Raw genomic sequence first — 12,623 nt, 5'->3', positions numbered from 1 at the left:
ACATTAATCCAAAGTTCATGTATGTAAGTCTTATTCCCTCTCGTGCTTTCATAATTGTTCCAGTTTAAGCGCTCCCTAATGCATGTGAGGCCCGGGAAATAGTATAAAATAGAATACTTTGAACGTTTGAGTACACATAGCTGCTGCTGTCCCGCTACTTCGACCATTGATCGCAAAATGGCCGTTTGTGAATGCATGTGGCAGACTACCCCGCTGATCATCGCAAGAGTAAAGACAACGAGATCAATCGCATAAGTAATCACAAAACCACGGGTAAAAAAGATCTACAGCTTATGTTCTATACACCCGGAAAGAGATGGAGTCTCGGCAGAAATAAATCCTCATTCTGACTGGCTGCATACATTGGACTACTAATATGTGATATAATCGGCGACACCAGCCTCACTTTCTAATAAGCGGCGCCTTTTATCTCATTGCATTACAAAAATATTTGACTATGGATTCCTGTGTATTGAACAAAGGATTCCACTCTAGCCCTAAGAGGATACAATGCCAGTGCTGTTCCTTAGCGAAAGTACGGTCTGCAAACTGATTTAGCCACAGCCCATCCTTCGTCAAACGCTGCAACCAGCTCATCCGGCAACGGCCCCTTTTCCAAGTTTGTCAGATTCTCCTTCAGTTGTTGGGCGCTGCTTGCTCCAATGATGACTGCGTCACCATGCTCATTCTTCATCAAGCTGTGATGAACAGACCATCTCAAGGCTGCCTCGGCGGTAGGGATCCCGAGCTTGGCAGCTACTGGCCTGACAACATCGAGGGCCTTGAAGTAGGTCTCATTCCAGTATCTACTTCGGTAATTGACACCCTGTGCTCGCGTGGGGTCGAAGCGGCTACCCTCTTCGTGTTCTTTGAAGTCAAGCTTATACTTGTCTGTGAGAATCCCCCCAGCCAGTGGATTATACTGGTAAAATGCGATCCCGTAATTTCTAAGACAGGGGAACAGCTCTGGCTCCACTGCTCGATGAAGGCCATTGTACACGCCCTGATAGACATCGGGTTTCTTCCATCCATTACGGATACAAATTTCACAGATTTGAGCGGTTTCCCAGGCAGAGTAGTTGCTGATTCCGAACCGTTTGAAGTAGCCTTCTTCATAGAGCTTGTTGACTTCACGGAGAGTATCCTCGTATGGGGTATCGTGATCAGGTGCATGTAAGTACCACATGTCAACCTATTCCCAAATGAAAGAGTTGAGTGAGCCAACAATATCCCTCTTAGAATGCACGTAGGATGTAATCATCTTTTCGGCTCACCTTTTCGGCTCCGAGAGCCTTTAGACTGTCCAACAAGCCTTGCCGAACACCAGCAGGTTGGTGATTGTATTGGCCATTGGTTGGCGATAGCTTTGTATCCATGACAATACCTCTCTTTTGCCATTCTGACTGACCAAGAAATCTCTCAGAGCTGCCTCCGCCATAGACTCGGGCAGTGTCGATCTCAGAATGACCAAATTGCTGAAACACATCGAGAATCTCGGCGGTTTCCTCCAAGGTATGGACGCGGGCTTGAGTGGCGCCTGAGAATAACTGTTAGAAAAGGCACGTTCATGATGATTGAATACGGCAAACCTTTATCACCAATGGTCATGGCGCCAAAGACCACCTTTAGTGCTGAATTAGGTTTTGAACCCATCTCTACACTTTTCTCCCTATCGTTAGTCAAGTATCAACTGTTGGTTTGAAGTTTAATGATTATTCTGGGCAATTTTAGCGATGATGATATAACAAATATGTCGCGATATATTTTGTCAATGGGGTGTCCATTTCTACAATTACGACACACAGCGGGTTTATTAGCAGAGGCTCAACCCCGCATTTGGAGATGATGCCATCTTTAGCACTATCAAGACATGGAGATAGGAGGGATTTCCGGCTCTGCATATCCGAATATCTCGCGGTAATAACAGTACTGATCACCGGAACTTCCAATTTAGCCATCTTTCTCCGGAATTTATTCAGTCCTATTTGCTATTTAGAACACGAGTATTTGCGATCAGCTAGGAACACCGCAAATGGAGGAGCGCTAGAGGAGACAACAGTGAACAGGGCTCAATTCACTAATATTTCCATAACCGAGGATATTGCCGGCTTGTCGACTTGGGCACTGCTAGTGTCAACTCGTTGTTTAGCATCCAAAATAATATGGGTCTGTATTGAGCACGCTTAATATATCTTGGCAACTTTGAAAGAAAAATGTGTGAATAGCCAGCCATGTGAGAAGTGAGATGTTAACGCTTTGTATATTACGGCACAAGTAGACCCTATAGAGCTTATTCCTTCAATGGAACAGTGTCTGCAAACAAAGCTGCTTCCCAACCCGGAGGGTACCTGCTACCAATGATTGTTGCCTTGTCAATCGCTTTCCTGATCTCTGCATTCTCCTCATCGCTAATGTTCAGTTGCAGTGCGCCCATGTTTTCGTCGTAGTACTTGATCCTCTTAGTGCCGGGGATCGGAATGACCATATCCCACTGCTTTAAGAGCCAGGCAAGGACCAGTTGTGAATTAGTGGCGTTGTGTCGAGCTGCAATCTCTTTCAAAGTGGCGACAAGTTCTAGGTTCTTAGGAAAATTCTCAGGTGAGAATCGAGGAATATTGATTCGGAAGTCTCCAGCCTCGAAATCTTCGGGTCCTTTAATTTGTCCAGTCAAGAATCCTCGGCCAAGAGGAGAGTAGGCGACAATAGCGACGCCGAGCTCTTGACATGTCTTGAGCATGTTTGTCTCTGGCAATTCAACTTCCAAGGCAAAAGGGCTGTACTCCATCTGAACGGCAGCGATGCGATGCACAGCGTGAGCTCTTCTCAATGTTTCAGCTGAGACTTCGGAGAGGCCCAGATGTCGAACCCAACCCTTACTAAGGAACAGTTAGTACATCACAGAATTGCGCAGGGCATTCAATATTGAGACTTACTTCTTCAGTTCGACCATGGCCTTGATGGTTATCTCAATGGGAACATTAGAATCAACTCTGTGGACGTAATACAGATCGATGTAATCTGTTCTAAGGCGTCTCAAACTCTCCTCAGCGCATTGCTTAGCGTATTCAGTATCATTTCGAACCTTGCCCCCTCCCAGGTTTCCCCATTTGGTTGCAAGCACGATATCTTTCCGCTTTCCGGGATTGCGATCAAACCATCTGCCAATAAGTTCCTCGCTGTCTCCATAGACATTGGCAGTGTCCCAAAATCTCTCTCCGGTTTCGTAAAGGTGATCAAGAACCTTGAAACGCTCCTCATCAGGCTCCGTGGCTCCGTAGAAAGCGCTGATGCCCATCGCACCGAAGCCAATGGCTGTGACGAAGGGACCATCAGTTCCGAGGCGCCTAGATGGAAGAGACATTGTGGGCTGAGTTAAACTGAATGCTCTTAGATGCTGTCGGGAGCGATTGAAAGTGTAAAAGCTGCTGCTAAGTTGTATCTGTCGAGTGTAAAATGCTGCGCGTTTGTATGTTACTGCCATGTGAGTCTGGGTGCTGGATGCAATTTAGGGATGAAATTCTCTCTCTTTTATCTCGACTCTGGGCATCATGTTGGAAACTCAATTCAAGTCTATCGGGAATAACAGCCACGGATTTTCGACGCGAGCGGGGGTCGTTGTTCCGGCGCTCGCCTTTATAAGACCGGCGTTAGTGACGACATGAATCGCCAAAAGAGGCAATTATGTCTTTTCTGAGAAGACCTGTGGATGTGATGTCATTCGAGTGTCAACAATGGTAATTAAGGACAATAGGTAGCATGCTAATTTTCTATCAATTCTACCTAAGCTTTAATTCAATTTTATGGATAACAACTGATACCGCTTTCAACGTATATATATATATATAATGATACGAATATGATATGCCTTGTAAGCCGGGCGTCCGGCAGCAAGAGGATTGAATTGATGGCACGAAGGACATTAGACTCCGCGGTGAAGTAAAAACTCCATGGTAAAGTTATTACGGTACTAGGGAGCTAGGACGGATGACTGATGGTTCATTAACCCCGATGAGTTGCGCCCCAATTAAGCAACATCTTTCATTCGATAGAAGGGAGAAGCCTTCGGCGTTAGACATCGTGTCATCGCCGATGGCCCTATATATGCCGCATCTACGACCCCACCAACTGCCTGTTTGGGATTTTCTATTTGTCGAAAAAGACAATGTCGAAGACAGTAATTAATGACTATTAAAGTATGCGGCCTCCTTCACCATCTATGCAGACTTATAAATTGAGCTCTGGTTTCGGAATCGTTTGTCGAAATGCCTTACTTCGTCGGTGTCAGAAAACTTGTCCTACGCAGACAATTATTAATGTCCTCGTACAGCTAAAAAAGACTATTGCAAGCAAAATGGGGATTTGTATAAATAGCTGTCACTTGGAAAGTTAGAACAATATATACTTCTTTGAGAGATCTAGATATATGATCATCGCATAACTCATATTCGCAAATACATCCTTCAGAACTTTGCTTGAATTCTTCGAAAATGGCACTCGCGATTCCCAAACTTGTCTATCAGTGGAATGTCACTGGAGGTGAGGGTTTTGACGCCCTGCATTACTCCGAACAGTCTCTTCCTGAATTAGGTGACAGCCAGGTATTGGTCAAATGTGAGCTTGATAGCAAATAATTTTCAGAGGCAAGTAGTCATTCTAACAAGTTTTACAGTGGAGGCCGTATCGCTCAACGTAAGTTGGTATATTTTCCTCGGCTTATTATTATCATTGTCACTAACAAGAGTGCTACTCAAGTACCGTGACCTTATGATAGTACAGGGCAAATCAATTCACGCTATAGCTCCAAACGTTATTCCGGGTTCAGATGGAGCCGGAACGGTTGTTGCAGTTGGCAAACATGTTCGTCGCTTCACTCCAGGTGACAGAGTTGTCACCGCTTTTTTTCAGGACTATATCGGGGGACCTTTCCAACCATCTGCGGCCTTCTCAGCGCTTGGGGGTGCCTTGGATGGTACGCTTCGTACTTATGGTGCCTTTAATGAGCAGGGATTGGTTCGGATTCCGTCAAATCTGAGCTCTCTTGAGGCTTCGACGCTGACTTGTGCTGGAGTCACGGCCTGGAGCGCTCTTTTTGGGCTGTCTGACTACAGGGTGAGTGCCGGGAAATGGGTTCTTACACAGGGAACAGGAGGCGTCAGTGTGTTTGCGCTACAATTTGCAAAGGCAGTCGGTGCTAGAGTCATTGCAACTACGAGTTCTAGCGACAAAATCGAGTTTCTGAAAGGCCTCGGGGCTGACCATGTCATAAACTACAAAGAAGACGCTGAATGGGGCAGTACCGTCAAAGCACTGACCGGCGGAGTTGGCGTTGACCACGTTGTTGAAGTTTCTGGACCAGTATCTATGAGACAGAGTTTGAAGGCCGTCAGGATTAGTGGAGTTATCAATATTGTTGGGTATTTGGGAGGGCCCAAGGGTGATCAGCCGAGCTTCTCGGACTGCTTCGAGCACAGATGCATCGTACGACCTATTGCGGTAGGATCCAGGATCTTGCTTGAAGAGCTGTGTCGCGCGATCGAGGCAAACCCAGAGAAGCTTCGGCCTGTCATCGACTCCAAAGTCTATCATCTGGATCAGCTCAAGGAAGCATGTGAGTACCAGTGGTCAGGCCAGCATAGGGGAAAGGTGTGCATTGAAATTTCTTAGTAAGGTGATCCTTTGAAGACCTTGCTTACATATAGACATGTTCTTTAACTTGCGGGATTATATGCTAGGTACGAACACTAAATGACATCCCATAATAAGATGTGCCATCCTCACAGTTAGTAAATACCAACATCCTACGTATAATATAATCGCAGTGTTTAATTCCCGGATAAATTGTATGCAATTGACTCGGCTACTCTGCTAATACAACGCGTATTAAGTGGCATGTAAAATGGCGTCATGAGACCGCAGGGATCCATCAACCCCGCGCCAATTCCGTAACCCCTCTCTCACTACTGCTCCCAGCTGCTCAAGATAGATGAAGGCAGCAAAATGGGCTTCAAGTTTGTGAAGTTGGGAACGTCCTCAAAGACGGGCTTTGACACCTCCGCCGTCATAATGTTTACCGCATCCTCGGGCTTTTCCCAGGTCATCAGAACACCTCCATAGAAGGCCGCATCAGGGCCGAACTTGATGACCTGCCAGCTCTTCAAGCCGAAGGGACCCCATTGCTTATTCACGAGGGGCATGTGTGTGCTGATATAGTAATCCATGTTGAAGTACTCGCCCTCTGCGGGCTGGTTGTAGAGAACCGTCACGTTGGAGGCCATTGTATCGGGGAAACGCTCGCTAAGTTTTTCTATGTGAGAGTTCGATGTTAGTTCAAATCACTCACAGCGTGCGATGTTCGCTCATACTTCAATGCCAAGTAGTATAGTTGTAGTCGTAGCTGTTGGGTTGACAGCTTCCAAGTTTCTCAATCTGCTGAATGATATCTGATTATATGTTGTTAGAGTCGTCGATCGGTGCCTGGTGGCAGTTGTGATGCGGTTTTGAGTTGTGGCCGCCGCAATGATGCCGAACGGAATTAGTTCTCTAGTGAAGTTACTAGAGCCGATCGGGCTTAACACTTCCTCAACAAGATTGCAATCTCTGTGGGCCGACGCCCAGGTACAGAGAACTTCCAGCGGTCGGATGCAACGGGATGGGAATAGAAGCCGGAGATTATGGACAACAAGACTTTGCCGGAAGTCGGCGGGAAGCAGAAGCATAATAACGGTAATTCTTGCCTTTAGGGAATCATGATATGGATACTGCGCTATATAAGACCATGCATGATCCACCAGCAAGTTGCTCAAGCGCCTACAAGTACCACGTTTACTACATTTTTGTTCTATTCATACGGATTTGACATCCTCGGAAACAAAGAGGGAACTGGTCAAGGACAAAAGCAAAAGAGAGGTCGCAGCAAATAATTGAGCCACAGATTCAGTGTTCAGGACGCTAATGTGAATATCCTCAAAAAATGAAAAAGAAATAAAAAGAAATACCATGCCATAACGAGGAATCGAACCTCGGTCTTCAGTGTTTCATATCCACAAACTGATATACTAACCACTATATTATTATAGCTTCTTGGTATTTGATGGTGGAGCAGAACCAAATTTACATTATAAACACTGTGGGACTCAAAAGCTGAAGACTGGCCTGGTGCTAAACAACCTAGGCACATGAACATTCAACGCACAATCACTGGAACACGTAACCAATGCAAACATGTTCATGCGACAAAATGCATGCTGAAGGGATTATAACTGTACATAATAAATCCACATGAGTGATGAGCCTTTTTTGCCTCGTAAAATCCATGAAAACCGGTTATTTTCTTCTCATTAACCAACTTGAAGAATATTGCTTTCTTCTCCGTTTGATCTCGAGTTTTCTTTACCTCATTTATTCTAAAATGCGCATTCCCAAGGCTCTGGTAGTCGGGCTTAATATTCCACCGGCGTCGTACTGCAATCTTGCGAAGAGCTTCAATTTTTCTTGTTACTTGGAGATTTGACTATCGTTGGCATAGGATGTACCACTATAGCGACTCTTCAAGTGATAACGCAATAGTTTGCGCATTTATGTCACTAAAGGTCTCTTTTGCCCAAACACTAGGCATTGAATGTGTCATACCTCCGGATCCGGTGATTGTTGGCGCGGAGAGAAACCTACCTCACCTGCTATTTTGGCGTGGAACTTTCGCAAATGCTACAGTTGCTTTTCTTCGTTTCCTACTCCAACTTCCACCCCGCCGTCAAGCCTGACTGCCAAGGAGAAGCTTGAAAAGCTTCCGGACTGTGGGAGGTGTTCCATGTGGCTGACAAAAATAAGATTAGCCAATAAATTAAGCTTATATGTCTATTCTCCGCTCAGCTTAACCCACAAGCTTGGCCCGAATGTCACCTAGCTTATCTAGGAACGTTTTCCAACAATGGGGGGGGGGGGGGGGGGGGCGTTCGGTCTTGCGGACTCTCATTACCAGATAAGGAAGCTCCATTATCTCGCCATTCGTCATACTTCAATGCAAATGAGTGGGTGCTATTTCTCTTCAGAATGGCGCAAAGTAGCACTGAGTCTATGCTTAACAAAATATGTGCTGTCAAATCCAAGCTAACTTGTCTCCTATATTGGGGTCCTTGGTAAAATGATATATTAGACCGCTGATCCATCAATGCTAGACAGTTCATCTCCAAAACTATTGACAATATCGTTGACCTAGACTCCAAAAATGGTTGCCAAATCTGTCGTCGCTCTGCTTGTGGCGGCCTTTCCGCTTGCTTTCTCTGCGCCACTCACTGGCAGTAACTCGGAGCTTCGGCTTATCAAAGCTTCTGAAGATGATGCTGGCCAGTGGGTGACTGAACAGGAGAAATTCGACAGATTTACCTCAAAGAATATTGGGTTTATTGACATTACTGACATTCAGGTAAGCGTCACTCAACTTAGGCTGCAATTCCTTGATCGCTAGGAATATTGTTGTTAACATCGATATACAGGATGCCGAAGTGTTATCCATCCTGTCAAGGCCACCATCGGACACCTCTATAACCACTCGTGCTGTCACTTATCCGACAAGAGTCGAGCATGTGGATGAAGCACAGTCGCTCATTGCACAAGTGTCCACCAGCGGCCCCCAAAGCTGGCTGACTACATTCACCCAGTGCGTAGTGACTTACTTATCTGGTATTGGAGTTGCTAGTGCAACTATTAACGGCTGATCAGGTTTACTACTCGCCATTACCGCTCAACTACTGGCACTCAGGCCTCGGCTTGGCTGTTTGACCAAGTATCCAGCATTGCTTCCGCCAGGCCAGAAATCACAGTTCAAAGATTTACTCACACATGGAACCAGCCTTCTATCATTGCTCGACTACCTGGACAGAGTTCAAATCTCAGTGAGTTTCCTAATAACGTGTCGTATGGTAAATGATAGGGTTGCTAATAGAGCCTAAGTCATTGTGGGTGCTCACATGGACTCCACAGCCGGCTCAACTACAGCTCGCAGTCCTGGTGCTGATGATAACGGCTCTGGATCTGTTACCATTCTTGAAGCTCTCCGTGTCATTGCTCAGTCGGACTTCATTCCCAAAAACACAATTGAGTTTCATTGGTATAGTGGTGAAGAAGGAGGACTTCTTGGCTCTCAGGCAATCTTCTCCAACTACAAATCCAACCAGAAGACAGTTCTTGCTATGCTAAACCAAGATATGACTGGTTTTTCGCCCAGCAACCAGCTGGCTGTCTATACTGACAATGTTGATGCGGCTTTGACTCAATATGTCAGAGTCATTGCTACCCAATACACAGGTGCTGCGCCCCTCACCACACGATGTGGTTATGGCTGCTCTGACCACGCAAGTGCTCGATCGAATGGTTTCCGTAAGTTCATTAAATTTCGTCGATACCGCATGCAATTTAACTGACATGATCTGATAGCTTCTGCATTTGTCAACGAGGACACATTCGAAAAGTCCAACCCCAGCATTCACACCGCTGCAGACGTAAGTTTCGTTAACAAGTTACCCAGTTCTAACTGACGTGTAAACAGTCTCTTGACAAGATTCAATGGCCAGCAATTCTTCGACACGCCAAGTTCACTGTGGGATTCCTCGTCGAGGCGTCTTATCTTTGAACAGCTGTATGACTCTCTGTCTATTATTAGCTGACGATGCACAACACATCTTGGAGATGGTAAGATAGCATATGAAGGCATGAAAGAGAAATAAAACTATACAACTTGAGTGGCTATCCAGCTCCCAAATTGGCTATGCAGCATCTCGTGTCTCAAATGTAATGGTAGTAATATTAGCAGATACTTGAAGAGTAAACCATAGCAGTAGGAAGTGGTGATAGTAGCAGATACTCAAGTAATCGATAGCTACCTTGGGACGCCGTTTAAAAAACCTCTTGACTAAACACTGCAATCAAAGAATTTGTAATCAACCATAAACAGCAAGTTGCTTCAGACATGCCACTCTCCTTAGGGACCAGAAGATTCACATTTCTTCACTGCTACCATCCATAAACTACAGAAATTGTGTTCCATAGCCGGTGTCTTTTCCTCTCTGCACATCAACTGTCAATGATGTTCCATAGCCGTAACCGCTTGACCATGTGCCATCATACGTGGGGTACGGAATTTTCTTCCATATCTTTTGAATCTTCTTTGCTGACTTTAGGAAATTTCTTCTGATACTAGGCTAATCGTTGCTGACAATTTTGCCATCTCTTTTGACAATTTTGCCATCAATCATTACGTGCAGAACGTCGCCGACGTTCGCGTGCAAAATAATTGCCGCAACGGGATCCTCCCATCCGAGCATTGAAGGCGAGTTTTCAGCATCCCAAACTACCAAGTCGGCCTTGGCACCACGCTTGATGACACCAAGATCAGGCCGTCTAAGGGCTAGCCCTCCAGACCGAGTAGCTAGCAGGAATGCTTGGTTGACTGTCATGGGAGAATAGGTCGGGACGTGCCAGTTGTCCAACACCTGATTATAATAATAAAGCCTTGCAGACTGCAGCCAAATTCGAGCCTGTGTCAAAATATCTGACGAATAGGTGAAATGAGTATCAATACCAAGTGCTGCTTGGTCTTGTACCTCGTAGGAATGAGGATGGCCATGTCCGTACTGCATCTCTGACTCAGCTGTGATGGATATATACTGGTTGGTAGAACGAAGTAGTTGCAAATCATCCGCAGTGATGAAGCTTGAATGAGAAAAGACGATGGGGACGGTGCCGTTCAAAATGCCAAAATGCTGAACTTCGCTTGGAAGATTGCTTATACCCCATGGTCCGGCAAGGGAGTGCGTTGTCATGACCGAAACATTAAATTCCTTGATGAGCTCTGCGATACCCCGAGCCTCGTTGAGATTTGGGTTAGGCCCCCAGGCGTCATAGGCAACACCGAGTTCAGTAGGAGAATCTCTCACTAGCGCTTCTTTGTTTTCGGCCATTTCTCGAAAAGTTGAAATCTGGTCGGATATAGTGTAGTTCAGAGACGTGGTGTTGTGAAAAGCAAACGCCCAAAAGACTCGAGCCCCGCTCTCAATTGATGCATTGAATCCAGCGTAAGATGTGCTTGCAGACCAAGTGTGTGAGGCGTGATCAAGAAGAGTTGTCACTCCACCGTTCATGGCCTCATATAGGCCAGCAAGTTGGCTGATATATACATCGTCGGCGGTGAATTTATCGGCTGCAAAGAACTCCCCATAGCGACTAAAGTATTCAGTAAGAGATGTATTTGAACCAATTGTCTTGAATACCGTTTGCCATCCATGGCGGTGGGTATCAATAAATCCGGGAGTCAGTATTTGATTTGCTATGTCGATCACTTTCGTTCCCAACGGCAGTTCAGACGGTCGAGGACTTGTGTTCACAGATGCAATATAATCATCTGTCACTAGGACTGAACCATTTCGGATTATTTTTAGATAATATGCGCTGTCATCCCATGCGATGATTGTCCCACCGGAAAGAAGAGTTGAAGCTGCGTTGACAAAGATGTCCGAAATCCTAAGAGCTCCAAAGAGGATTGCGCAATGTCGCATGATGAGCAATGTATGCTGTGACCTTGTACTAAATAATTGCTGTAATGGTTCCCGATAGCACACTGAATCTTCTCATGTTTTCTCCAGGACATTGCCGCTTGCCTATATAGTTCATCTCATCATTGTTGATTTGAAGTAATCTTGAGAGAGTCCTCATGACCACAATTTGACACCCTTCGCATCGTCATCCAATGAGAAATCTCGAAATACACATACCTCCCGTTGTGTTTCATCCAGCAATTAATTGCACATCTTCTCCTCATGACCAGTGAGTCTGCGAAGCCCAAAGCTATCCAATCCGAAGTGCCCTGCTACTACATTGGTTATTGGGGTACGGCATCTGATTTGTAGGTGGAAGTATGTGGAACCGCTGGTTCGCCGAGGTGCGGGTCCATCACACGCTTGAATGATGAAAAGTGTGTGACGAAAACCGTTCGCTATTTACATAAGAATTGGTAAGGTTTGCGACAGCATCTGTGGGTCGGTTGGAACCCTCTATATCAACGCAAATGGACACTGCGAGGGGTTGCTAATATATCATAAACTTAAATGCAACCAGCCTTCGGCCGATATCCCCTAAAGACAAGGTGTGATCAAGTTGAGTGCGGTGACGTGGATCATCACCAACACCTTTGCAACGGCGCCCCACGAACCGGTCTGATGTAGCATAGCCGGATAAATGGCGTCCTCGGGGTCAAGAAGGGATGAAAATTCTTGCACATATGTTAATCAAATAATCCCATTCATTAGCAATCCAAATGTGTCCATGGAGAGGGCATGATCCGATCATCATATGTGGGAGGAACGTAGGGATGATATGTGAAACCGGAGATTAACATCGCCATCGCGCTGCGACAAAGCCGAGTAGCAATGTGAAAGACTCGAGTGGCGGCCGACGTTTTTCACCGCCACTTATTGGTTACACAACTGCAGTCTGACCGAGTATACGCCCAACTAGAGTGTGGTGTCCAGGTCGGGATTAGGGACGACTCAGCTGTGAGTTGGGGCCGTTCGGATTTGTCGATTGTTTTCTAACAATCAATGTCTCTTGGCGGCTAAGGGGTTCGTGTTATT

At 45.8% G+C, this 12,623-nt stretch overlaps 6 protein-coding genes across 6 annotated transcripts; 2 read left to right on the top strand and 4 right to left on the bottom strand.

Annotated features, from left to right (window-relative positions):
• Positions 1–325: 325 nt before the first annotated feature.
• TRIVIDRAFT_77579 (uncharacterized protein) lies at positions 326–1,768 on the bottom strand (the record flags this gene model as incomplete). Its single annotated transcript, XM_014099255.1, has 3 exons — positions 326–1,192; positions 1,275–1,537; positions 1,590–1,768. The coding sequence occupies 3 exons, from the start codon at positions 1,651–1,653 to the stop codon at positions 527–529; spliced, it is 993 nt and encodes a 330-aa protein (XP_013954730.1).
• Positions 1,769–2,290: 522 nt separating this feature from the next.
• TRIVIDRAFT_49145 (uncharacterized protein) lies at positions 2,291–3,361 on the bottom strand (the record flags this gene model as incomplete). The annotated part of the gene is made up of 2 exons (XM_014099254.1): positions 2,291–2,876; positions 2,934–3,361. The coding sequence occupies 2 exons, from the start codon at positions 3,359–3,361 to the stop codon at positions 2,291–2,293; spliced, it is 1,014 nt and encodes a 337-aa protein (XP_013954729.1).
• A 1,126-nt stretch (positions 3,362–4,487) lies between these two features.
• On the top strand, positions 4,488–5,664 carry TRIVIDRAFT_49141 (uncharacterized protein; the record flags this gene model as incomplete). The annotated part of the gene is made up of 2 exons (XM_014099253.1): positions 4,488–4,611; positions 4,742–5,664. The coding sequence occupies 2 exons, from the start codon at positions 4,488–4,490 to the stop codon at positions 5,662–5,664; spliced, it is 1,047 nt and encodes a 348-aa protein (XP_013954728.1).
• Positions 5,665–5,824: 160 nt separating this feature from the next.
• On the bottom strand, positions 5,825–6,474 carry TRIVIDRAFT_209633 (uncharacterized protein; the record flags this gene model as incomplete). The annotated part of the gene is made up of 2 exons (XM_014099252.1): positions 5,825–6,304; positions 6,363–6,474. One exon carries the CDS (start codon positions 6,273–6,275, stop codon positions 5,958–5,960), a length of 318 nt encoding a protein of 105 aa, XP_013954727.1.
• A 1,750-nt stretch (positions 6,475–8,224) lies between these two features.
• On the top strand, positions 8,225–9,893 carry TRIVIDRAFT_231073 (uncharacterized protein; the record flags this gene model as incomplete). The annotated part of the gene is made up of 6 exons (XM_014099251.1): positions 8,225–8,422; positions 8,493–8,656; positions 8,719–8,891; positions 8,950–9,375; positions 9,433–9,497; positions 9,545–9,893. The coding sequence occupies 6 exons, from the start codon at positions 8,225–8,227 to the stop codon at positions 9,626–9,628; spliced, it is 1,110 nt and encodes a 369-aa protein (XP_013954726.1).
• A 303-nt stretch (positions 9,894–10,196) lies between these two features.
• TRIVIDRAFT_223846 (uncharacterized protein) lies at positions 10,197–11,549 on the bottom strand (the record flags this gene model as incomplete). The annotated part of the gene is made up of 1 exon (XM_014099250.1): positions 10,197–11,549. The coding sequence occupies one exon, from the start codon at positions 11,547–11,549 to the stop codon at positions 10,197–10,199; it is 1,353 nt and encodes a 450-aa protein (XP_013954725.1).
• Positions 11,550–12,623: the final 1,074 nt, after the last annotated feature.

The sequence above is a fragment of the Trichoderma virens genome (genome assembly GCF_000170995.1).
Source record: "Trichoderma virens Gv29-8 chromosome Unknown TRIVIscaffold_79, whole genome shotgun sequence".
Lineage (NCBI taxonomy): Eukaryota > Fungi > Ascomycota > Sordariomycetes > Hypocreales > Hypocreaceae > Trichoderma > Trichoderma virens.
This window is presented reverse-complemented; position numbering and strand designations above follow the sequence as displayed.